The 26,958-nt window shown below is 42.5% G+C and overlaps 1 protein-coding gene and 1 non-coding gene across 5 annotated transcripts in view; both read right to left on the bottom strand.

The window, feature by feature from the left end:
* The window catches only part of GOLIM4 (golgi integral membrane protein 4), a 114,343-nt gene that overhangs the window by 22,153 nt on the left and 65,232 nt on the right, over positions 1 to 26,958 (bottom strand). The window contains exons 4-12 of one of the 4 annotated variants that reach the window (XM_066241180.1): positions 20,797 to 20,850; positions 19,462 to 19,612; positions 15,868 to 15,950; positions 15,292 to 15,375; positions 10,334 to 10,492; positions 6,287 to 6,634; positions 4,566 to 4,819; positions 3,289 to 3,371; positions 1,605 to 1,711 (exon numbers count right to left, since the gene is read on the bottom strand). In XM_066241180.1, coding sequence (XP_066097277.1) covers positions 1,605 to 1,711; positions 3,289 to 3,371; positions 4,566 to 4,819; positions 6,287 to 6,634; positions 10,334 to 10,492; positions 15,292 to 15,375; positions 15,868 to 15,950; positions 19,462 to 19,612; positions 20,797 to 20,850 — 1,323 coding nt within the window. The remainder of the gene's footprint in view (positions 1 to 1,604; positions 1,712 to 3,288; positions 3,372 to 4,565; positions 4,820 to 6,286; positions 6,635 to 10,333; positions 10,493 to 15,291; positions 15,376 to 15,867; positions 15,951 to 19,461; positions 19,613 to 20,796; positions 20,851 to 26,958) is intronic. The other 3 variants (XM_066241181.1, XM_066241182.1, XM_066241183.1) reach the window with 3 other exon arrangements.
* LOC136312380 (small nucleolar RNA SNORA31) lies at positions 18,145 to 18,279 on the bottom strand. The gene has a single exon (XR_010726972.1). It is a non-coding gene; the product is annotated as a small nucleolar RNA SNORA31 (small nucleolar RNA).

Raw genomic sequence — 26,958 nt, 5'->3', positions numbered from 1 at the left:
GAAGGGTGCAGAGCCTTTTTTTAATCCCCTGGACCAATATAATCACGGCCCATCGGACAGCATGAACTAAATTTTATAAACATGGTGGCTGCTTTACTGGCAAAGGATGACAGAAGAGCTAAAGTTGTAAAAATCATCTACGTATAAGCACAAGAACACATCCATTCAACATATGTTTGCCATACTTTAAGGCCAGGCAGGGCCCCAGGCCACTTGCTGAACTGGGAGTCCTGGTCCTTTTTTGGATAAACACAATAGAGCATCATGGTACTTGAGCAACTTTTTTCACCTCTCAAACAACATGTTCTTTTTGTTGTTGTTGTGACAGAGACAGAGAGGACAGATAGGAACAGATAGACAGGAAGGGAAAGAAATGAGAAGCATCAGTTCTTTGTTTTGGCACCTCAGTTGTTCATTGATTGCTTTCTAATATGTGCCTTGCCTGGGGGAGGGGGCAACAGCAGAGCTAGTGACCCCTTGCTCAAGCCAGCGACCTTGGGCTCAAACCAGTGACCTTAGGCTTCAAGCCAGCAACCTTTGGGCTCAAGCCAGCTATCATGGGGTCACGTCTATGATCCCACTCTCAAGCCAGAGACCCCTCACTCAAGCTGGTGATCCCACACTCAAGCTGGCGACATTGAGGTTTCGAACCTGGGTCCTCTGTGTCCCAGTTCAATGCTCTATCCACTGCACCACTTCCTGGTCAGGCTCAAACCACACATTCTTAATTCATGTATATATTAAGATGGTCACTGTTAGGAAATCACAGTCACATGACACACATGAAGCCCCAGCAGACTGCTCTCCTTGTTCACTAATCATTTCCTTTCTCTGATTCCCTCTCCAACACTTTTTTCATTTTCTATCCTTCAGAATTACTACATCTTTCAATGCCTTTCAATTTTACTTTTGTTATTTTAAATTTAATTTTCTTTTTTTTTTTTTTAAGCAAAAGACAGAGAGAGAGACAGACAGGAAGGGAGAGAAATGAGAAGCATCAACTCATAGTTGCAACACCTTAATTGTTCATTAATTGCTTTCTCATATGTGCCTTGACCAGGGGGCTCTAGCTGAGCCAGTGACCCCTGGTCACTCAAGCCAGTGACCTTGGGTTCAAGCCAGTAACCTTGGGTTCATGCCAGAGACCTTGGGTTCGAGCCAGAGACCTTGGGTTCAAGCCAGAGACCTTGGGTTCAAGCCAAAGACCTTTGGGCTCAAGCCAACAACCATGGGGTCATGTCTATGATTCCACGCTCAAGCCGGTGACCTCAGGGTTTTGAACCTGGGACCTCAGTATTCCAGGTCGATGCTCTATCCATGTGCCATCACCTAGTCAGGCTAAATTTTAAGTTATTAATTTAAAAGTGATCAGAGAAGAATCCTTTGATGTTTTTCCAGAGCAAACTTTAACCCATTCTCATCACACACATATCCTCAATGGATTATAGTTAATAACATCGCTCATATATATAATTATGCAATCCACTTTCCTATTGCGCTGATACAACAACAGGTACATCTGGAGCCAGAGGCGTGATGTGAGGCAAACCTTCAAGTTTCCCTCTGCCTTGTGAGTTATCATGATTAGAAGAGAGGACACTTACATCTGCCTCAGATTCTGGGTCAGCTCCATGGAGCCCTTGTTCATGAGGCTCACGTCTGTTCTCTGGGTCTTCTGCCTCGTCTTGGTGCTGGCTGTCTCTCTCATAGGCTAGCAAATCAAAGGAACTAACATTAGCCCAGATGAACCAGACAGGATTCTTTCCTGTTACTAAACAGAAGCTCCCAGTACGCTTTTCCAGGCGCCATTTCACCCAGTCTGTCCCCCAGCGAGGTGATCATGACATAAGGTGCACGTCTCAGCTTTCCTGAATTATGTCCTGGCCTTTCCCCAGACCAGGTGTCTAAGGAGATCACGTGGGCGAGTGGCTGTCCCGGCCTTTCCCCAGACCAGGTGTCTAAGGGGATCACGTGGGCGAGTGGCCGTCCAGGCCTTTCCCCAGACCAGGTGTCTAAGGAGATCACGTGGGCGAGTGGCCGTCCAGGCCTTTCCCCAGACCAGGTGTCTAAGGAAATCACGTGGGCGAGTGGCTGTCCTGGCCTTTCCCCAGACCAGGTGTCTAAGGAAATCATGTGGGCGAGTGGCACCACCTAACTTTCTGAAACAAATGTTTATAACAGAAACTGCACTTCCCTCCCCCCTCCCTTTTGTAAAAAACAATAATCACAACTCTCTCAATAAAAGTCCAGTCAAGTGGACTCTGCTAAAATTACCAACTAATTGTTCATAATATCAGAGAAAACAGCAAGACACCAAAAGCAGAAATTGATACTATTTCAGGAAATAAGAAAGAACAACTCCATGTGTGGAACAACAACACATACTGCCCGTCCTGTGTCCTCTGCGGTGGCGACAGTGACGGTGGTGGCGACACAGACACACCCAGTTATGCTCACAGACAGCTACTTGCTTTTTGAAAAAAATATCTTTTTTGATAAAGAAAATTTAGATAAGAGCATATAAAGAGAACAACATCTTTTTATATCAGCTATAAGAGGAAAGGTTAAGTATATGGAGAGTATTTAACCTACAGGAAATAAAGATACAGAATTCAAGTGCGCCAAGGGATTCATTAAATAAAGAAGTGAACAAACTGTCATCTAGTCTTACTGATAATAGACAAAAAAGCTTAAAGTGCTGCACAGAGGACATGAGGGAAACAATTTCTTAACTATAAGAAGTGCTATAAAATATGAGAACAGGTAGAAAGTGAGTTTGGGTAATCACTTCCTTTAGACTCTAGAAAAGCACCCACACCTAAGTGGTGGTATTGCCAGAGAGACGGTTACTTTCTATGGGAGTTCCATTATCCCAGAGCAACATGCAATAAATATTACACTAGACATATACTATAAAGGAAAGCTATTAGTAACTGAATTTTTGAAAACTTTTAAGGCAATGATCCAAAAGCCTCCCAGGTAAGGAGAATATGAAGGAAGTGTCGTATGATAACATGTCAGAAATAACTATTTATTCAATAGTATACAAAAGCTTACACTACTATTTCCTCTTCATTCTAAAATGTTACAGAGGAAACATTATCATGGACAATTTTGGCTACTAACATGCACTGTCTGGGAGGATTAAGAAAAACACAACAACAACAATGAAAGAAACACAGAACACAAGTCTCCCTAGCATATGCTCAGATGTGCATGTAACTGAGTTGATATACTACATGCTACCAAGCTTTGTTATTAACACATTCATCATCTAAGAAGTCTTACCACCTCCTTCTTCTTCTTGGATGCCCTGGTCCTCTGCTCCCTGAACGATATCATTATCCAAAGCATCATAATGCGCCTGCTGCCTGCAAGGGGCACAAACATTATCAACTCAGCAACACAAATTAAATTGCACAGTTTGATATAAGTCATTTATCTTTAAAGATAGTAATAAATAATTTTTCAACCTTTTTTCTAAGCCATTAAAATTTCTTTTAAAAAGCTTATGCAATTAGGTTTAATAAAGATTCTATATACTATCAAAAGATACCTTTAAAAAGATAAACTAGCCTGACCAAGCGGTGGCGCAGTGGATAAAGCGTTAGACTGGGATGCGGAGGATCCAGGTTCGAGACCCCGAAGCCACCAGCTTGAGCACGGGCTCATCTGGCTTGAGCAAAGCTCACCAGCTTGGACTCAAGGTCGCTGGCTCAGGCAAGGGGTTACTCGGTCTGCTGAAGGCCCACGGTCAAGGTACATATGAGAAAGCAATCAATGAACTAAGGTGCCGCAACAAAAAAAACTGATGATTGATGCTTCTCATCTTTCTCTGTTCCTGTCTGTCCCCATCTGTCCCTCTCTCTGACTCTCTCTCTGTCTCTGTAAAAACAAACAAACAAACAAAAGATAAACTATTTTTCAAATGATAAAATAAAGTTAGCATGGCCCTGGCCGGTTGGCTCAGTGGTAGAGCGTCGGCCTGGCGTGCGGGGGACCCGGGTTCGATTCCCGGCCAGGGCATATAGGAGAAGCGCCCATTTGCTTCTCCACACCTCCCTCCTTCCTCTCTGTCTCTCTCTTCCCCTCCCGCAGCCAAGGCTCCATTGGAGCAAAGATGGCCCCGGGCGCTGGGGATGGCTCCTTGGCCTCTGACCCAGGCGCTAGAGTGGCTCTGGTCGCGGTAGAGCGACGCCCCGGAGGGGCAGAGTATCGCCCCCTGGTGGCCGTGCCGGGTGGATCCCGGTAGGGTACATGCGGGAGTCTGTCCGACTGTCTCTCCCCGTTTCCACCTTCAGAAAAATACAAAAAAAATAAATAAAAAAAATAAAGTTAGCACAAAATAGGTTTTTCTAGTTTGCAAGGTTATTGAGAATCTATCATTTTTAAGCAGGAAAAAATAGTTGATTATTTAAAAAATTAAATATTTGGAATTTAATTCTGCCTCAGCCAGAGGAGCAATCTGAACCCCTCAAGTTCACGGATAATAAATGCACAATGCTGTTTGTCATCTGTTTATAAAAACCAGAGGGGCTGTCCACACCCATCGGAAGGCTACCTACTGTAGCTGCTCTGGGCGCTGTGGCCGCCTCTCCTCGCGCCCAGCCTGCCTCTGCCGGGCCATCTCTTGGGCGAGAAGCTGCTGTTGCTGCTGCTGCCTCAACAAGTGTCCCTGCAGCCTCTGCTGATGCAGGGCCTCCTGGTGCTCTCTCAGCCGCTGGGCCTCCTCCGCGCGCCTCACCGCCAGTCTCTGCTGTTCCAGTTGCTCCTCATATGGGGATCGGAATTTGGTCACCAGCTCAGCTGAAGGATGCACCTAGGGAAAATCGAGATGGAGATGGAGTTGAGCAAAAGCAGTTAGGTCCTCTGAATTCTCTCTTCATTTGTTTCTCAAGACAAACTCAGGAGGCAGGGTTGGTGCACTGATACCTGTCTGTCAGGGGAACTGTGACTAAACATGACATCCGAGGTCAGCCAGCACTGGAACTGATTTCCCAACTCCCTGTAAACCCCCATGGCATCTCAGCAACTGGCCCTCCCAATTTAAAGGCCAGTTTCAAATGTGCTCCTTTCAATGGAAGAGGACAAAGAGAAGAAATCAGTTTTGAATCTTAAACTTATGCTCAAAAGGCTCTGCTGTAAGTGGGAAATAAGTGACCTCACACCAATTGGGGCAACTTGTGAGCTTGAGGCTAAACTCCTAAGGATGCTAATAAACTCTAACAATGTCTATATCAATCTCAGGCAAAACACTGCCAAAAAAGTACAATTTCAGATTTGGGTGGAAAAGCAGAGAACTAATTTTCCTCCAAGAAACAAAGAATGGAAGAGAAGATAGCACCTTCTGATCAAAAAAATACCTGATACAGGAACCCTTCAACTCTGTCTCCCTCTGAGAGCTCCACTGCTCTCTCCTCCATCCGACTGACACCAGTACACACAATGCAGATTACTTTTGGGTAAAGCCACAAAGGACAGAAAACTGGGAGAGGCTTCCTGAGGCAAAGTCTGCAACGTTATGAGTGCAGCTGCAGAGGCTTCCACACCCTCCTCTCAAGCAGCTTGAAGTATTAGAAAGTTCCACGCCAAACTCAGTTTCAGTTATAAACAAAAGGTGACCAGTGTCTACGCAAAGACCAGGTAGCCTATTGTTGAGTATTGGTTTAGAGGCAATGGAAGACAGGTACCTAGCTGCAGTCAGTGTTGCTTTCAGTTCTTTTAAAGTACCATTTATAAATCTTACCTGTGTGAGAGGGGAGAGCTCGTGGGGGAGCCTGAGCAGAGGTTAAACATGATCACCTAGTACAGTACACTTAAGTGATAAGATCAGCTTTATAACCACCTTGAAGTGAACGGGTAAAAGCCAACATACACTTGAGAATAAATGAACAGGGAGAAGAAACTCTGATCAGAGAGAACCACAGTTTTCTTGGCCTCAGGATGACTATAGGACTGAGCAGGTACTGGGAAGGTGCCTAGTCGGGTGCTCATCTACGCTCCCCTGCTACAGGGACGTGAGCCTGCATCTCAGTGCTGTGCACTGTGGGCACATCCCACAAACAAATAAAAGCAGCTCATCTTTTTTCTCCAAAGATTTTATTAAGGTATGGATGTAGCTCTACTATTAACATTACAAAAGAAAACAAGTATGTGCATGTAACATTCAGTGAACACTCACACTTTTCTTTTTGAGATTGTCATATACAAGAAGCTTTCTCCTTTAATATTTAAATACAAAGCTACACTCCCTTATCCCAGCCAGCAAAACCTACTCGGAGCCCACCTGAGGTGGATGAGCCCCTGCCTCGGCAGGAGCATGTCCTTCCGGAAGACTGGAGTCTTCCTTCCGCCCAAGCTGTTCCTTCCACTCCCGGTCCTGCTCCTCTGGGGAGGGGTCGTGCTCCTCCTCCAGATGCTCAGCCTGCCCGACCTGCTCCATGGCCTCCTCCTCCAGGGCCTTCCTTTGTTCCTCTTCCACCTGCTGCTCCTCAGGCTCTCTGGCTTCTGCTTCTCGCAGCTCTGCTGGAGTTTGGAATTCTACTTCCTTCCGGGTGGGAGGGGAAGGTTTTGTTTCTTCTGTTCTTTCAGGCATGGCTTCTGGCTTCTGCCACACATCACTATTTCGAGACACCTAGGCCAAGCACAACCCTGGAAATGACACTCTTCTATTTTGAAAGTAGTGACATCATTGCTTTATTACCATGTTTATGAGGTTACACATCAGCAAAATCCTGGAGTCTACAAGAAAAGAGTCCTGACTAAAAGTATGGCTGCAGTGGAGTCATTTAACTCTTCCTGCTGTGCAATCTCACCTTTAGAATAGAAGTAACATAAGCAAAATTTCATCTGGGAAAGACTGCAGCAAATAACCTCAAGGGAAAGCCTGTGAGTGACCCCACCTCAGTGGGCCTTTCCCCTGAAAGCAACCTAGCTCTTCTTTCCCTTTAGGATAAAAACGAAAAACTTCAAGTGATGCAATATTTATATGCATACTTTTCTTCAATATAAATTTTGGTTCAAATAACGATTTGAAAAGGGTGAGATTAAATAGAGGACAAGTTGGGTTTATGTTTTATTAGCTAATAAAAAAAAGAGAATGCCTTGGCCCTGGCCAGTTGGCTCAGTTGTAGATTATCGGCCTGGTGTGTGGAAGTCCTGGGTTCGATTTCTGGACAGAGCACACACAGGAGAAGCGCCCATCTGCTTCTCCACTCCTCCCCCTCTCTTTTCTATCTCTCTCTTCCCTCCTGCAGCCAAGGCTCCACTGGAGCAAAGTTGGCCCGGGCGCTAGGATGGCTCCATGGCCTCTGCCTCAGGCGCTAGAATGGCTCCGGTTGCAATGGATCAACACCCCCAGATGGGCAGAGCATCGCCTCCTAGTGGGCATGATGGGTGGATCCCGGTCGGGCACATGCGGGAGTCTGTATTACTGCCTCCCAGCTTCTAACTTCAGAAAAATACAAGAAAAATAAAAGAGAGAGAGAGAATGCCTTTACTAATGGACATCCATGTTAGCTAAAAATAGTGCCCATTAAACCAGAAGCAATATAACCTTGTTTAATGTAGGAAAGTAGTATTTCTTTATAAACCAGAAGAAGGCTTTTGTATTTTGTACTGTTAATATAGCAAATCTGAACAACCACCAAAGAAACATGTCTAAAGAGTATCTTTCTTCTAAAATTAATTGATTTAGATCCATTGTCCCTTTAAGTTTCAAAAGTTTCTATATGATTTTCATTATTTGGAAAAGAGGGGCAAAACAGAGAGGATATACTATCAATAGGAACATCTTTTACCCCTTTCTGCACCTCTTTATCGGAGAAAACTTCTATGGTCAGATTGCTCTCCCGTAACTGAAATAAATGTGAAGGCCTCTTCTTATATTAGCAGCAATAGACTGAGAAACTTGACTAAATAAATAAAAACAGCAAGCAAGCTGGGGAAAAAGTTTTTCCTCGGACATCTGAGGACAACTCTTGGAGATGTATAGTTTACCAACATCCTCACGTGCCTGGCAAGTGTGTCCTGGGTTTATATGAAATATTTCTCCAAAGAACATTAAGTGCTCTCAAATGCCTGTCACTTATCTCTACAGTATCACTGTGAGAAAGGTTAGAGCAGAACATAACTACCTCCACCTCGCAGGCGGGAAAACTAAAGCTCTGAGTCATTAAAAGATTAATTCCGTAGATTGTCAGTTAAACTAGGGTAGAGAATAAAACCAACTCCCAGGCCTTGGGTCTGGTCTTGTTTTCATAAGTTAGTAGTAACCTGAGACCCAGACAAAGAACAAGGGTCCATGAGGACACAGAATCTGTCTACAAAGAAATGTTCTTCAAGGACTGAAGACTCGTATGAAGTCCACTCACATCAGTTACTTATTCCTGCAAGATGAGAATTGGGCAAGTCTTCTCAAACATTCACTGTTAACAACTTCATCAGGGGGAAAATCATCATGCTTGACATTTTTACTGAAAAATCATCATGACACCTGTGATTGCAAAATCAACTTGTAAAAATTAATGATTAGGGTTACACTACTTTTCATGTCTTATTCATAAGATACTCTTAAGCAAGACTTAGCTTTTATGAAGGATAGGGATACAAAAAAGTCAATAATGACAGTAACACTCACACCCTTCATAGTTTCATAAAGGCTTTTTAAGACCAACATTGGCATGTCCCCGTGGACTTAGTTTAGCACTGCTTCCACTTCAAATATATTATCAACTTCAATACTTGAGTGGGCTGATTGTCACATTATATACGCTTAAACATTCAGCCTCTCATTCTACTGAAATGTAGAAACACCATATACCTGACCATAGACTGAGTTTTGCAAGATTTGCAGATGAGTAAATGAAAAGAGTAAAGGCCATAAATGTTCACTACTGTCTAGATCAGAGGTCCCCAAACTGCAGCCCCCTGAGGCCATTTATCTGGCCCCCACCACACTTCCAGAAGGGGCACCTCTTTAATTGGTGGTCAGTGAGAGGAGCACATTGACCATCTCATTAGCCAAAAGCAGGCCCACAGTTCCCATTCAAATACTGGTCAGTTTGTTGATTTAAATTTTCTTGTTCTTTATTTTAAATATTGTATTCCCGTTTTGTTTTTTTACTTTAAAATAAGATATGTGCAGTGTGCATAGGGATTTGTTCATAGTTTTCTTTCGGGGGGGGTTGTATTTTTTTCTAAAGTTGGAAATGGGGAGGCAGTCAGACAGACTCCCGCATGCGCCCGACCGGGATCCACCTGGCATGCCCACCAGGAGGTGATGCTCTGCCCATCTGGAGCTTCGCTCTGTTGCAACCAGAGCCATTCTAGTGCCTGAGGCAGAGGCCACTGAGCCATCCTCAGCGCCTGGGCCAACTTTGCTCCAATGGAGCCTTGGCTGCGGGAAGGGAAGAGAGAGATAGAGAGGAAGGAGAGGGGGAGGGGTGGAGAAGCAGATGGGCATTTCTTCTGTGTGCCCTGGCCGGGAATCGAACCCAGGACTCCTGCACACCAGGCCGACGCTCTACCGCTAAGCCAACCAGCCAGGGCCTGTTCATAGTTTTTTTTATAGTCCGGCCCTCCAATGGTCTGAGGGACAGTGAACTGGCCCCCTGGTAAAAAGTTTGGGGACCCCTGGTCTAGATTCCAAAAAGCCCTCAGAACGCTGCCTTAACAACCTCTGTAAAAGACCAAGATAACCGAGCACATTCTTTTGCTTTTTGTAAAATGCTTTGCTGAGCACTCTCTCCCTTGATTGTTCCAAGGATAACTGAAAGCCTCTTTCGCTTCTGTAAAACTGCTTTGGCTGGGTGCTCACCCCCACCCCTCGCTTCTTTTTTACTGTAAAAGCAAACCCCTAAGCATGTTCGAGACCACTAGTTCTTTAGGATGTGAATCCACTTGTGGTCGCCGGCATTAAATTAAAGACTCCTTAATTTGGCTACTTAATTGTGTGGCAAAATGTTTGTTTCCTCGCTGCCCAGATATAACACTACAAAACAAAACAAAAACTTTAAAAACCTCAGGATACAAAAGCTCCTTTCAAACAAATAACAGCCACATGACTAAAAGACAAAGCTACTGTCTCTTTGCCAGAAAATACTGTAGTACTTCTCAAAGTATGCTCCCCAAACTGAATTTAAATGCAAATGCTTAGACATCAGCCCAAATTAGCAGAATCTGAAATCCAGGGCTGGGGCCCAGCAGTCCGTGTTTTCAGTCCTGCTGGGCCTGATATACACTGTACTAAAATTTGAAAACCACTGCTCTGTAGAAAGAGCAAGTCGCCTGATGCCAGCTGAACAGGGGAAGTCAGCTGAGCACAGCCTCTTACCTCCTGTCGTTCCCCGGCTGGGCTCTTCCCTGCTGTGATGTCACCTGGTGGAGAATGTATCCTCTGAGTAACACTTGGTGGCTCTGCTGGCTCTGCTTTTCGAAGGCTTGGAATCCTGTTCAGAGTCTCCTTCAGTTGTTTATATTCTGCAACTTGAGTCTACACAGAAATTGTACAAATTGGAAAGGGAAAAAGACATCACTCATGGATGGGCATTAGGGTTCACTGGAAAACGAGACAAAAATATTACATCTAAATACAAGTTAGAGAAAATAGGAAGATTGTTTCCATGCATTAGCTAGTCTTACTTGAACATGCTTAGTCTTGTTAGAGCACATGCAAATTAGAATTAAGAGTAATAGGAAACAAAAAATATCTAGGACAAATGTTAGTTTCCTGCATTGCATTAAACAAATGTTTTATAAATAACTTTCTAGTATAAATATTATTAAATGATTACTTAATCAGGATATTTTTGTTTTTGTTCTTTTTTTTTTTTTTTTTTTTTTTTTTTTTTTTCTGAAGCTGGAAACGGGGAGAGATAGTCAGACAGACTCCTGCATGCGCCCGACCGGGATCCACCCAGCACAACACTCTGCCCACCAGGGGGCGATGCTCTGCCCCTCCGGGGCGTCGCTCTGCCGCGACCAGAGCCACTCTAGCGCCTGGGGCAGAGGCCAAGGAGCCATCCCCAGCGCCCGAGCCATCTTTGCACCAATGGAGCCTTGGCTGCGGGAGGGGAAGAGAGAGACAGAGAGGAAGGAGGGGGGGGTGGAGAAGCAAATGGGCGCTTCTCCTATGTGCCCTGGCCGGGAATCAAACCTGGGTCCCCCGCACGCCAGGCCGATGCTCTACCACTGAGCCAACCGGCCAGGGCCGTTTTTGTTCTTTTTTAAGAGAGAGACAGGAATACCAAGATATTCCTGTATGTGCCCTGACCGAGAATCGATCCGGCACCTTCGCAATCAGTTCTGTAGCATTTAAAATTCTATAAAAATTTACATAACTAAAAATACAGGTATAGATATCTTTTTACTGATATGGTCCAACTAACGTTTTTCAGTGGAAAGGAATCATGAGTTTAAGATATGTAACTAAATATTTATAAAATCACTCAGGCTACCCAGTCAACTTGTGCTCGAATAGGGTCCCTTATTTCTTAAACACCCCTGGAACTGTGCTCTGCAGCTTTTGGGAAAAAATAGCATAAACATAAAGTAAGTAGGTTTTTTATTTCCTGACTCTGACTACACTTTATTCTTAAATGATAAAAGGCATAAATGTGGGTATAAAAAAGAATATACTCTTTTAAATATATCTGTGTGCATATGTGGTGGAGTGTGTGTGTGTGTGTGTGTGTGTGTGTGAGTGATATTTTTAATGCAAGGAGCTAGAAAGCAGAAAAAAAAATCACACCTTAACTAAGAAAATTAAAAGACACTGTTTAGACTTAGCTCATCAGATGCACCACACTGTTACCCTAAAACAGAAGTGCTGTGTGTGCAAATGCACACTTACAGAAACTCAAAGAGCACTGAAAATCTTGTTCTGAACAAGCCTCCCGGAGGCGGCTGCCTGACGCACCACACTGCACCGCTGAGCAGGCACTGGGGACGAGAGTCGGCTTCCTGTAGCCACGCACCCTGCACGCTTCCCTTCCCCTCTGGGAAGAGGTGCATTTTTGCCTTTTTAAAATTCACACAAAGGTAAGAAGGCTGCTTGCTAAGTCTGCCTCGTGGGAGTGCTTCTTTGTAATTTTTACAAAGGTATATCAGATGGCTAACAGTGGCCCAAAACTCCTGACATCTACATAATGATACTTTTTTTTTTTTTGTATTTCTCCGAAGCTGGAAACGGGGAGAGACAGTCAGACAGACTCCCGCATGCGCCCGACCGGGATCCACCCGGCATGCCCACCAGGGGCCACGCTCTGCCCACCAGGGGGCGACGCTCTGCCCCTCCGGGGCATCGCTCTGCTGCAATCAGAGCCACTCCAGCGCCTGGGGCAGAGGCCAAGGAGCCATCCCCAGCGCCCGGGCCATCTCTGCTCCAGTGGAGCCTTGGCTGCGGGAAGGGAAGAGAGAGACAGAGAGGAAGGAGGGGGGGAGGGTTGGAGAAGCAAATGGGCGCTTCTCCTATGTGCCCTGACCAGGAATCGAACCCGGGTCCCCCGCACGCCAGGCCGACGCTCTACCGCTGAGCCAACCGGCCAGGGCCCCACATAATGATACTTTTAATATTTTAAGATAAATATGGAGGAATATACAAACCTTAATTCTAGCTTTTCTTCTTTCTCCTCCTCCTAAATATAAAATCTTTGAAGCCATTAATGTTGTAGTACTAAAATATTAGTGTACATTAGGAATCACGGAAGGATCACGTTAAAAATGTAGGCTCCCGGGCCCCACTCCAGCAGCTGTGATTTGCTAGGTCTGGGTCAAGCCCCAGGTACTGTGCTGGAGGGGGTCTGCAAAAACACCATCTTAACAGTGAAACCTGATGCAGATGTCAGGGGGCCTAAGCTTCAAACTCACCTCTGGTCGGTCTCAGGCCAGCTACTGTATTTCCCTGTGACCTCACTCTATTTCGTTATGAAAGAGCACAATAATAAATGAAACTTAAGAGGTTGTGAATATTAAACAAAATTCTATATGTAAAGTTCTCATGATGATCCCTGACAATTATAAACATTAAAATTCTATTCTGTTCTTGCATTCTTCCCCATCAACTACCTTTAAGCATGAGATAATCTGATAAGGTCATTTGTATGAGAAATGTAGATGTGTAAACAGCATTTTTCCCTATGGTCTAGAAAAAAACATTTTTTTTTTGTATTTTTCTGAAATTGTAAACGGGGAGGCAGTCAGACAGACTCCCGCATGCACCCAACCGGGATCCACCCGGCACGCCCACCAGGGGGTGATGCTCTGCCCATCTGGTGCGTTGCTCTGTCGCAACCAGAGCCATTCTAGCGCCTGAGGCAGAGACCACAGAGCCATCCTCAGCTCCTCAGTGCCCGGGCCAACTTTGCTCCAATGGAGCCTTGGCTGTGGGAGGGGAAGAGAGAGACAGAGAGGAAGGAGAGGGGGAGGGGTGGGGAAGCAGAAGGGCGTTTCTCCTGTGTGCCCTGGCCAGGAATCGAACCTGGGACTCTCGCACGCCAGGCCGTAAAAAAAATTTTAATATAAGGACTTGAGATAATGCTTTAATTAAGTATTATGCCTAGTTCTGGAATAACTATTAAAAAAGGGGGGGAGGGGAGGGCAGGGAAAACTTGGAGCTCTCTACTCAAACAGCCAAATTATATTTAACAAAATAGAAAACTATACAGAGATTTAATTAAAAATTTTTTTTCCTATGACAAAACTCTGTCAGTAATACTTCCAGTGTGCTTACTATAAAATTTGGTTGTGGTCATTAAAAGAACTATTTTACTTATGTTTGTCTGGATTTTCAAATTGTTGCTTAGTTTAATATTTATGGCCATTATAGCACATAGAGTACTGTATTCAAATCAGTTTGTCATAGCTTTAAGTATGAATAACAGCCTCACATAAAATAAAAATACTTAGCAAAAGTTTTATAAAAAAGGGTTTTAATGAAATAATCCCTTCTGAAGTCAATGTACTTTGGACACGTAAAAATTCACCGTGTTGGGCCCTGGCCAGTTGGCTCAGTGGTAGAGCGTTGGCCTGGCGTGCAGGAGTCCCGGGTTCAATTCCTGGCCAGGGCACACAGGAGAAGTGCCCATCTGCTTCTCCACTCCTTTCCCTCTCCTTCCTCTCTGTATCTCTCTTCCCCTCCTCTAGCCAGGGCTCCATTGGAACAAAGATGGCCCGGGCGCTGAGGATGGCTCTGTGGCCTCTGCCTCAGGCGCTAGAATGGCTCTGGTTGCAACAGAGCAACGCCCCAGATGGGCAGAGCATCGCCCCATGGTGGCCATGCCGGGTGGATCCTGGTGGGGCGCATGCAGGAGTCTGTCTGACTGCCTCCCTGTTTACAACTTCAGAAAAATAGAAAGAAAAAAAAATTCACCATGTTGCTCCAGTTTTGCAGGGAGATGCCCAATCAATGACTACCATGAGAAGGGGTCCCACAAATACAGATGCTATAGACTCTGAGATTGGTAAGGGCCCATCATATTATACTTCTAATAATTTTACAAAGAGGAAAAATGATACATGGTTTCCTGATAAGTAGAGATGGTTGGTTTTCCTTTGCTCTTTCCTCTTAATTTTTCCAGAAGAGTGAAGACCTAATGACTAAGAAGCTACAGTGACTGAGCCAGCCATTTCCACCCTTTGCTTCTCTAGAAAGCTGTGACACAGTGCTAAATGGCTTTAATAAGCTCTCCAACACTACTACTTACTCATCTGTTCACTCAGTAAATATCTGCAGAGGGCCGGCTTTGTGCCAAAGATGGTTCTAAGCTTTGAACAAATGGAACTACTTAGGACTCTTGATTTTCCCTTCTCTATTAACATGAGATTTCTTCTTTTTTTCTGTAATCTGACCAACAACACAGAAGCCTAGTCCCAAAAGGAGTGTGTGTAGAATGAAATGCTGGCAGCAAAGAAGGGTGGGGAAAAGTCTGACAATAATTTACTTAGGTGTCATAAAATCCTATGAATCCTAAAGCAAGAGTCAACACAGGTCAGACAGTGGGAAGAGACCACATATATGGAGTAACTGCTATGACTTAAACCGAATGCTGCAAGAAGGGCTGACGCAGGGTAGAAAGAGTCACATGCTCTACACAGCCAGTGCAAACAGCAGTCAAAGGGTTATTGACTATCATCTTGGTTGAATTTTGAAAGCATGCATGATCTCAGCATCAAGAGAGTTCTGGCCTAAGGAACTCACTGAAGATTGGCTTTTAAGAGACTACATGCAAGAAGGAATTCAGAAATGTTAGGCAGACTTGAGAAGGAACCAACAGAGGCTGCTACCCTTCTAACCTGTGCAGCAGCGAGTGCACTCTTGTGGTCTTCCAAAGTCACTACAAGATGTTCATGCTCGGAGAGTAAATTCTTATGCTGTTGCTACACAAAAAAGAATTTTACATGTTGAGTTTTAACATTCTGAGACAAATTCTTTTTTGGCTGACAGTGGTCTGACCTCTAACCACCCAAGCCCTGCTTGCTTATTTATTTCTTTGTTTGTTGTCACACACAGCATTTGTTAAGTTTAAAACTCACCGCCACCCAAATATCATTATCATTTACAATAAAATAAAAAACAAAGGGACAAACCTCTCACTAGTAATAAACCTTTGTAAGTAAGAACTGTACTAAAATGTAATCATATAGCAAAAGAATAATTTCAGTACTAATGAAAATGTTTGGATTTTCAGACCATCTTTTTTTAGATGACAATGCAGAAGTGGTAAAAAGTATTGGGCATTCTTGAGTTTATGCAAAATCCAAATGAACAGTGTAGCTTTGTAGAGCAGGTCAATTAGGGAATGACTTTTAAAACCATTCTAAAAAGTTAAGCGGCAAGCACCAAACTGTCAAACGCACGGTTTTATTTACCTTCACATCTTGGAGCTGCGTGTGGAGATCTTGGTATGCTTTCCTCAGTTGCCTATTCTCTTCTCTCAAATTGTACACAGTTTCTATTTTAGAAAAAAAAATAAAGCATAAAGCCTTAGGCTTTTGACTCTAATATTTTCAAATCTAAAGCTTCATATAGTTTGTTTTAGATTTGTTTTGAACTTCGACAGTACTCCAAATCAACAACTGCTATACCATTTGGGCCTAGATTCTGTTGGACAATTCCACACAACCTGGTTACTGACTATCCAAATTCTCTGCTCTAGAGAAGTCTTTCCAGGGCCTCAAGGTGAGACTCTGGCAGTCATAGTGAATGAAGTCCTAAATTTCCCCAGTCTTTAAGCCCAGCAACTTGAAAGACTCTAGAACCCACTGCTCTTACCTTCTTAGTAATTTTCTCATATTCTCTGTATCTGGACAATAGATGCTATAAACTGGCAGCCACAATTTTTTTGTCCCTGCAGTGTTGCCCCTGCATACCACCATTTACATAATCAAGAATCTGGGTCTAATAAATCTGGCAACACTAGGCCAATTTTCATGTTCAACACTCAGTAAAAGTTGGGTGGTGGCAGGGTGACCATGTAATTCATTTTCCAAGAGGAGATACTTGTTAGAGTGAAAGGAGGTGCTGTTATTTTTCTGGACCAGCGGATGCAAAACTAGACTGTGCTGAGCAAACTGTCCCTAAGTGGCAGCCCCCGCCTCCCCCAGATAAAACCCTACGTCTCCAGCATGGCACTTGGCACTGGAGGACCATGCTAGCCACCACGATTCAACATCCTTTCCATCAGCTTTCACTCTTTTGGAGACCTGTCTGACTCCTGGGCATTAGATCTGTGACTGGGTTTGGGGGAGAGATCAACAGTAAGGTGAGCAATGGGGCCAGTGATTAGTTTGTCCATCTACATGTAATAACGGATTTTCTCAAAGGTCAAAACAGGACCACTGTTGATCCAAGAGTGTGTCACTGGCTGGAGGGGGCTTCAGCCTACACATACATGAACGCACACTCGAAATACCCTGACTTTGCTAGCTTTTGAAGTAATTACAGATTATAAACTTAATGGCAGTGGGTGCCATGCCTTTGCTGTATTATCTTGAGTAGGTTATTCAACTGCAGTAACCCTCAATTTCTTCATTTGTCAAATGAAGCTAAACACATCGCCTGCCTAACAGGTTCTTATGAAAATTAACTAAGGTAATTGCATGAAGAGTCTCAATGAGTTCTGGCACCGAGTAAACATTTGTTGAGTGTCAGCTCTTATAATGATGATGATGACAAGAATAATTATCTAGCTTACATGCTATCAGCTCACCTCCTAAGAATTCTAAATATTCTCTTCACATTACATTAAACTATCAAAGACTACTTGGACTATACATCTTAGTGTATCACTACTATACATCTACTGCATCTATTGCCATAGGCTTTAACTTATTATCCTTAGCTTTATCAAGGAGCATAATCAAACAAAACCACTGATGTGAAAATTATTTACCAAAATGTCATGAAAGCATTGTCACGCTCTGTTGGTTAAGGTCTCTTGGAGCAATTTTTTCCAAAAATTAATTGGTAAAACAATTAGTTTCCTCTCGCTCTCTTTCTCTGTTAGTCTTCCTTTGTCGCTGTTGCTCCTTGCCCCATAGTATCGTATAGTCTCTCTTTCTGACAGCAAGGGACTCTGGAAGTTACTGTATTTCCCTTTTTGTCCTGGGTGCCAGGAAGTACAGATCAGGTAGTAGGCTTGAATTATCTTAATATAAAGACCTCATATACATGTCCTACTATTTTCCATTCTTCTTACTTCTATATATAATTTGTTAAAATTGTACTACATATGGATTTTGTTTCCAAGAAAGGAGTAAATAGAGAACAGACATAAGAAAGCCTGCCGTTTAAGGACACTGCTCAAATTAAATGAACTATGTAGACTCTACATTGTAGAGTATGCCAAGCACAGGTCAAGCATCTACGAAATTTTATTTCTGTTAAAGAATCTACTTAGTTAGTATCAGTATAATTTACTATTTACTCAGCTTAGCTCAGGCTTGCAAATGCTAAACCAGGTACTTAATTAAAAAAAAGTCTCTTCCTTCACCACCGAAAGTTCTTCCTGACACGGGACTCCTTGGTCCTCTCTTTCTTTACACGACCTCTGACACTCGACTCCTCTGGCCCTCTCTTTCCTTACACGACTTCTGTGAGAATTCTGGTGTTGTCTTTCTTTCCTCTCTCCTCTGTTTGGTTATTATTATTGTATTCCCCCATTCAGTTTTGGCTGCCACAGTAAGACAGACAGAAAGACAGCACGAGGACCCTTTTTCTTGCATCTACAATGGAGCCCCAGCAGCAGACAGTAACTGCTCCAGGTCTGTCAACTAGATGCATCGCTGTTTTGTTATCTTAATGACCCTTCACCACCTGCCCCATCACCAACAAGCCAAATCTTCTACATATCCACACCTTGTGAGTATCACCTGCTGAAGCAAGCCCAGCTCTATCAAGCCCATTTTCACCCTTTGTAAATTGCCTCAGTGGCTACTTAACTCTTCCCATGAGCCTTTTTTTGTAACTTGTTATTCTGAAATACTTAACAGACAAAATGTTGCTTAAAGAGTCCAGAAAAATCCAAGCTACCCATCCCCCAGCTTCTCTCTGTGACAGTGTCCTATATAAATGCAGGTACTACCCCAAAACCAGGAGTCTGTCTGGCACAATACTATTAACTAGACTACACAACTTATTCAGAGTTCACCATTTTCACACTTTAAAAACTTATTTAAATAGTCTATTTAAATTTAATATTATTGAATATTTATTAATCACTAAATAGGTAAATGTGGACTGTGCTATTTCTCTTTTCCAAAACTCAGATATACTTTGAGAAGAAATAATACATTTTGTTCCATAATACTATGAAAATACTTGATGCTGACATTGATGCCAATTAATACATATTGAAGGTTTACCTCATGCCAGCAGTTGTTCTAGATGCTTTGCATAAATTATTTAATACACCAACGCTATGAGGGTGATACTGTTTACAAATATCCCAGTTTTACAGATGAGGACAATGAAACAGTGGTGATTACACAACTTTTGTCCAAGGTCATATAGCTAATAATCGATGAGGCCCAGATTCGCCAGGGCAGTTGGACTCTAGAAGCCTGAGTTATTGCAGCTACTACTAGCCATCAATCAGGAGTCTTTCTTCACCTTGAAAATGTTTAGAAATGTTTCACCATTGTAGCTCTGAATCATCACAATGACTGGGAGCACTGCTGGATGGCCATGTGGGGGCTGATGTCCGAGATGCCAGATGTCTTGCACACACACACAACTGTGTGTACAACGTGACCAGTGTGCCCCACTGAAACACTGATGAGCTCCGCTTGCTAAACAAACCGAAGAGGTAAGGTGAACAGAAGGTGTTGCAAAGGAGTAAGTGGCTAGGAAAAGACCACCTAATGCAGATAAATCGACCACCATGCGAAAAGCAAACAAGATAAGTATGTTCATTGAAACATTAATATGAGCACTGATTACTGGCTAATTAGATTTCCAAATACCTTTCAGCTTAGAAAGTTCCTGCTCTTTCTCTTGCTGCAGCTGCAGGTATTTCTGTTTATGGTCATTAAATGTCCTGCTGAAGTCCTCCCCTTGCCTGCGGTGTTCCTCCTCCAAGTCGCTGTGCTGTTTCTTCAGCTCCTCGTGCTGACTCTGCAAAAACAGGACCTTAGCAACAATGTACATTCCCCAGAGTCTATTTCTCAATAACACAGCCTTTCTCTTGCAAGAAAGCAAGAACAAAGAAGTACGTTTCTTTTTCCTCAGGGCGCTTTTAATTTGGGGAGCTCACCTTCATTTCCCTTACATTCCAAATAAGGAATTTGGGATGATGGCCAAAAATAATTTTCTTCTTAATTTTTAACATCAATGGAAACAAGAAGTTGGAAGATGGAAAAGAGAAGGATCTGGGGAAATTCCCAGGTACTCAAATGACTGTGGAAACAAGGGGAAGCTAATGGAAAAATTTACCCTCTGGATAGTCTAACTTCCTCTTTTAATCTTTTATTTTTCTAAGACATTTTTGATTTCCCTTTCAGCCTTCCTGGTAACCCAGTTTAAAGAAAGAAAGAAAATAAAAAGACTTCCCTTTCGGGTAATAAATTGATTGTTTACTCAATTATTCTTATTTATCTGACTCCTGATGATAATACTATGCTACCATGACAATCTAGATAAATTGTACAGTCTCCAAATTCCTCATGTGAAAGGATAGTCTGCTTTAATCACGCACTGCTTTCTTGATAATAAAACAGATTCTGGTTTCAATAAAAAAGTTCTTGCCCGACTGTCATAGGCGGGAAGACAACACAGACAAAGAGCTGGGGGTGGAGGGTGCAGATCACGCGTGGTCTTCCTGCTGTGTGGATGGCATGTGAGTCTCTCCCCTCCTCACTCTCTCTCCCTGTCGTCCTGACACACAGTAATGCATTTTACCCCAGAACTCAGGAAGGAGAATCTTCAATTATAAATTTGTCTCTATGGTAGGTAAAAGGACACTTTTTAAATATTAGTAGCACAAAGGAGGCACTAGTTTACCACCTCCAGTGTGTCTAAGATAAAGAAACCATCTAAGGAAAATTACTGAGAAATTAAAGAAACAAAAAGCTTTGAAGAATAAAGAGAACAACAACAAATTAGTCGACCAGAGAGTTTGATTTCTAAGAAAATGTGTAATAAGTTAAATATGTTCTTTGTAATGAGGTCATAAATGTGATACACATTTAGTCAAATATGACTTTACCATATTATAATAGAAATCAACTTTCTGTAATTGTCCTTAATCACTTTAGTTAATCCTTTCACTCATTCATGAAGAATAACATTAAATCACTCACTTTCAACATTTGATGTTGCACATTCAATGCGCTGTATCTACTATTGGAATCTTGCTGTAAATTGAAAAGAAAACAGTTAACACAAATATTTAAAAACCTGGCTCTTTTGCTAAACCCAGCTTATAACTCTTAATAGAAGAATTTCATTTGTTTTACTGTGTAAGCTAAAATGAATTCTACACCTGAACCAGAATGTCTCTGAGGCCATCTCTTCATATAATAGGAGAAATAAAGTGTTAACATGCCCATAACTTTGCAAGATTTTAGTAATGAACAAGAGGACATAAGAGTCATAAAATAGCAGCTTGACAGGGCCTTGGGCAATGACTTACTTCCACTTTCACGTTCAGAAGAACTGAGGCACAAAGGTAATAATGCACTGTGCCAGGTACTCCAAGGGAAAGGGGGCTACCAGCAAGGCCCAGGTCTCAGGAGCTTGGCTTGGCTTGGCTTGGGGCGGGGGGAGAGAAAAGTGCTTTCCTCCCCGAGCTTCAATGGGTAAGAAAGTCTCCATATATTACTTTACCTTAGTGATACTCCATTTCAGAGTGAGGATGAGAAAGGAGAAGGAGCAGACCAAGGGCAAGCAAGCACTCCTTCAGTGGCAGACCCAGGACTCAAACTGCCTTAGCCTACAACTGAGCTCCGAGTTTTAGGAGGAGATCATTGGGGCCAGCGGAGCAACTTTACCTGTGGACCTCTTCCAGTCCTGGGCAGCCATGTCAGTCAGGATATGAGCCCCCTGAACACTTCCTCTCCCCACGCTGTGCTGTGCTAGCTTACACGTCACATCCCTTGCTCACCCCGTGGTCAGTATGAGTACACACTCTCAATCATTTATTTCATATTTTTACAACTTATAAAATGAAATGTATTTTTGCTTTCTCACTTTATTTTATTGCTTCACTACTTTATTTTGATTTATAAGGGAATTATATTATGAAATGTACAACAGAATGTACACAGTTTTGGTCAGGGCTTTCAAAAGCAAGTAAAAGTTGAAAGCCGATAGCCTGCCACCTACCTAAGTAAGTCACTGGCTCTTCTCAGTTTTAAGAACCCCAAATACCAATGTTTAATTCAACTAAAGCTTACTTTTTTCTAACAGTAAGTGAAAGACTAGCATTTTTCAAGGTAATATGGACTTAAAAAATTTTAATGCCAATATCATTTATTTATTCATTCATTCATTCAGCAAATGTTTTTACATAAGATCTGGATTGGGGGGGTGAGGGAAATGTTCTCTTGGCTACGTTGAAAGTGAACAGCACTTTGTACTCAAGAGCACTATGATACTGTTAGGAGTTACACAGTAATGTTGGTGCAAAGGCAAACCAAAACAAATACTATACGCTGCAGAAAAGAGAGACTGTAAACAAGTGAACAAATAAATGAATAAAAATAATCTATTCTTTTTTTTTTTTCATTTTTCTGAAGCTGGAAACAGGGAGAGACAGTCAGACAGACTCCCGCATGCGCCCGACCGGGATCCACCCGGCACGCCCACCAGGGGGCGAGGCTCTGCCCACCAGGGGGCGATGCTCTGCCCATCCTGGGCATCGCCATGTTGCGACTAGAGCCACTCTAGCGCCTGAGGCAGAGGCCACAGAGCCATCCCCAGCGCCCGGGCCATCTTTGCTCCAATGGAGCCTTGGCTGCGGGAGGGGAAGAGAGAGACAGAGAGGAAAGTGCGGCGGAGGGGTGGAGAAGCAAATGGGCGCTTCTCCTGTGTGCCCTGGCCGGGAATCGAACCCGGGTCCTCCGCACGCTAGGCCGACGCTCTACCGCTGAGCCAACCGGCCAGGGCAAAAATATTCTTAACAAACATATAACAACTCAAAATTTATGGGACACAGCAAAAGCAGTCCTGTGTGCGAAGTTCATAGCATTACAGGCATAACTTAAGAAGCTAGAAAAAGCTCAAATAAACAATTTAACCCTGCATCTAAAAGAAAGAGAAAAAGAACTGCAAGTAAAGCCCAGAGGAAGTACAAGGAAGAGAATAATAAAGATTAGTGCGAAAATAAATGACAGAAGCTAAGAAACAACACAGAGGATCAATGAAACCAGGAGCTGGTTCTTTGAAAAGGTAAATAAGATCGATGAACATTTAACCAGACTCACCAAGAAAATAAGAGAGAGGACCCAAATAAATAAAATTAGAAATGAGAGTGGAGAAATAACAACTGACACAGCAGAAATACAAAGGACTGTAAGAAAATACTATGAAAAACTGTACGCCATAAAATTAGACAACCCTAGGCGAAATGGACAAACTCCTCAAAACATAATCTTTCAAAAATCAACATAGAAGAAACAGAAAACCTAAACAGACTGATTTCATCAAATGAGATTAAAACAGTTATCAAAAAACTCCCAACAAACAAAAGTCCTGAGCCTGATGGCTTCACAGGCGAATTTTACCAAATATTCAAAGAAGAACTAACTCCTATCCTTCTCAAGCTATTTCAAAAAATTCAAGAGGAGGAAAGACTTCTAAACTCCTTTTATGAGGTGAGCATAATTCTGATTCCAAAACCAGGCAAAGACACTACAAAGAAAAAAAACTACAAACCAATATCCCAGATGAACTTAGATGCTAAAATTCTCAACAAAATATTAGCAAACCGGATCCAGCAATATATAAAAAAAATCCTACATCATGATCAGGTGGGATTTATTCTGGGGAGGCAAGGCTGGTACAATATTCACAAATCAATCAATGTGATTCATCACATAAACAAAAGGATAAAAAAATCACATAATAATATCAATAGATGCAGAAAAAGCATTTGATAAAATCCAGTACCCATTTATGATCAAAACTCTTAGCAAAGTGGGAATACAGGGAACATACCCCAACATGACAAAGGCCATCTATTACAAACCCAAAGCCAACATCATACTCAATGGGCAAAAATAAAAGAAATCCCCTTAAGATCAGGAACAAGGCAGGGGTGCCCCCTCTCACCACTCTTATTCAACATAGATCTGGAAGTCCTAGCCATGGCAATCAGACAAGAAGAAGAAATAAAAGGCATCCAAATTGGAAAAAAAAGTAAAACTATCATTATTTGCTGATGATATGATACTGTACATAGAAAACCCTAAAGTCTCAGTCAAAAAACTACTGGACCTGATAAGTGAATTCAGCAAGGTAGCAGGATATAAAATCAATATTCAGAAATCAGTGGCATTTTTATACACCAACAATGAACTGTCTGAAAGACAAATTAAAAAATCAATCCCTTTCACTACTGCAAAGTACCTAGGAGTAAATATAACCAAGAGGTTAAAGACTTGTATTTGGAAAATTATAAAACACTGATAAAAGAAATCAAGGAAGACACAAACTAGTGGAAGCATATATCATGTTCATGGATAGAAAGAATAAACATAATTAAAATGTCTACATTACCCAAAGAAATCTTGTTGGGCAGATAAAATGTATTATGCTCACTTTGTAAAAGATAACGCTGCCCACGTGAGGCCGTCGCCCAGGTGATATTAATGTGTGTTGAGAATCTTTGTAGCCTGGGGCTTGGTTTTGGGATTAAGCCTTTCCCACTCGTCTTGATGTGGGGTGGTACAATCCAATCATGCCTCAGAGAAGTGACTTTGTATTAGAGACTTCCCTACTTTGTATATTGGATTAAGGGTTTGGATTTCTACACTATAAAATGGGGACAGAGCGGGAACTTGCGCTTGGTTCCTGGGATGATTAGCATGAGAGAGCAGAGGGAGCAGAGCAGAGAGCAGAAAGAGGCCATGTGGCCAGGAGAAGCAGAAAAGATGGCGGAGTGCTGAGTGAGATGCCAGTTTGTGTAGTGTTTGTATCTGGGATAAGGAAGGAGGTGGGGAACTGAGGAGAATAAGGCTGGTGAGCTAGAAACCTTTGATTCTAGGAAACTCAGATAAGTCAGTAGCTTTGTGAGCACTGAATGTGAGTGAGTTTTGGAGCCCAGTGTATGTTACTTGCCCGCCGGGTGCAAGCTAGAATTAAAGACTATGGCCCATCAGTTTTTGGCTCCGTTGTTTCTTTACCGACTGTCCGAATCCAATGCGAACCTGCATGGGCCGGGCTGCTGTGATGGTAGCCCTGGCTTCTGGCTTTACAAATCTATAAATTCAATGCAGTTCCTATTAAAATAGCAATACTTCAAAGATATAGAGTATTCCAAAAATTCATATGGAACCAAAAAAACAAACAAACCACAAATAGATTCAGTAATCCTGAAAAAGAATAATAAAGTGGGAGGTATCACACTTCCTGATATCAAGCTATACTACAAGATCATCGTACTCAAAAGAGCTTGGTACTGGCATAAGAACAGGCATACAGATCAATGGAACAGAACAGAGAACCTAGAAATAAACCCAAACCCATATGGACAATTGATATTTGACAAGGGAGGTAAGAGCATACTATGTTAAAGAGAGTCTCTTTAACAAATGGTGTTGGGAAAATTGAAACTGGATCACCAAGTTACACCATTCACAAAAATAAACTCAAAATGAATAAAAGACTTAAATGTAAGTTGTGAAACCATAAACATCTTGGAAGAAAAACATAGGCAGTAAGCTCTCCAACATCTCTCGCAGCAGTATATTTGCTGACTTATCTCCACGGGCAAGTGAAATAAAGGACAGGATGAACAAATGGGACTATATCAAACTAAAAAGCTTTTGTACAGCTAAAGACAATATGAACAAAATAAAAAGACAACCCACACAATTGGAGAATATATTCACCAATACATCTGATAAGGGACTAATAACCAAAATTTATAAAGAACTTGTAAAACTCAACACCAGGAAAACAAACAATCCAATCAAAAAATGGGCAAAAGAACTGAATAGACACTTCTCCAAAGAGGACATACAGACGGCCAATAGGCATATGAAAAAATGCTCAACATTACTAATCATCAGAGAAATGCAAATTAAAATCACTAGGAGATACCACCTCACACCTATCAGAATGGTGCTCATCAACAAAACAATACATAATAAGTGCTGATGAGGATGTGGAGAAAAGGGAACCCTCCTGCACTGCTGGTGAGAATGCAGACTGGTGCAGCCACTGTGGAAAACAGTATGGAGATTCCTCAAAAAATTAAAAATGGAACTACCTTTTGACCCAGCTATCCCACTTTTAGGAATATACCCTAAGAACACCACATCACTGATTCAAAAGAAGAAATACACCTCCATGTTTATGGCAGCATTGTTCATAATAGCGAAGATCTGGAAACAGCCCCAGTGTCCGTCAGTGGACGAGTGGATTAGAAAGCAGTGGTACATATACACAATGGAATACTATGCAGCCATGAGGAAGAAGGAAATCTTACCTTTTGCAACAACATGGATGGACCTGGAAACTATTATGCTAAGTGAAATAAGCCAGGCAGAGAAAGAAAAATATCATATGACCTCACTCATTTGAAGAATCCAATGAACAATGTGAACTAAGGAACAGATCAGAGGCAGAGGTGAGTTCAAAGGGACTAGAGGGAAAATGGTCACAGGAAAAGTGGAAGAGAAGATGGGATCAGAGAAGGGGAAGAGATTAATAAAATTATATATAAATAGCCTGACCAGGTGGTGGTGCAGTGGATAGAGCGTCAGACTGGGATGCAGAGGACCCAGGTTCGAGACCTCAAGGTCGCCAGCTTGAGCACAGGCTCATCTGGTTTGAGCAAAGCTCACCAGCTTGGACCCAAGGTCACAGGCTTCAGCAAGGGGTTACTCGGTCTGCTGTAGCCCCACAGTCAAGGCACATATGAGAAAGCAATCAAGCCTGGCCAGGCGGTGGCGCAGTGGGTAAAGCGTCGGACTGGGATGTGGGAGAAAGCAATCAATGAACAACTATGGTGTCGCAACGAAAAACTGATGATTGATGCTTCTCATCTTTCTCTGTTCCTGTCTGTCTGTCCCTATCTATCCCTCTCTCTGACTCTCTGTCTCTGTAAAAAAAAAAAAATTATATATACATAAGACAACATTATAGAGAACAGGACAGCAAACCCTGGAGGGAAGGGGGGAGGGGGCAAACAGGGCAGGGGGGCGAGGGAAACATGAGGGTGGGGGGAGATACATTCAGTGGGACACTCGAATCTATTTAAACTCAATAAATTAAAATCATAAAAAAATAAAATAAAA

Source organism: Saccopteryx bilineata, chromosome 8, assembly GCF_036850765.1.
Source record: "Saccopteryx bilineata isolate mSacBil1 chromosome 8, mSacBil1_pri_phased_curated, whole genome shotgun sequence".
Lineage (NCBI taxonomy): Eukaryota > Metazoa > Chordata > Mammalia > Chiroptera > Emballonuridae > Saccopteryx > Saccopteryx bilineata.
Note: the sequence above shows the minus strand (reverse complement) of the source record. Positions and strands in the feature narration are given on the sequence as shown.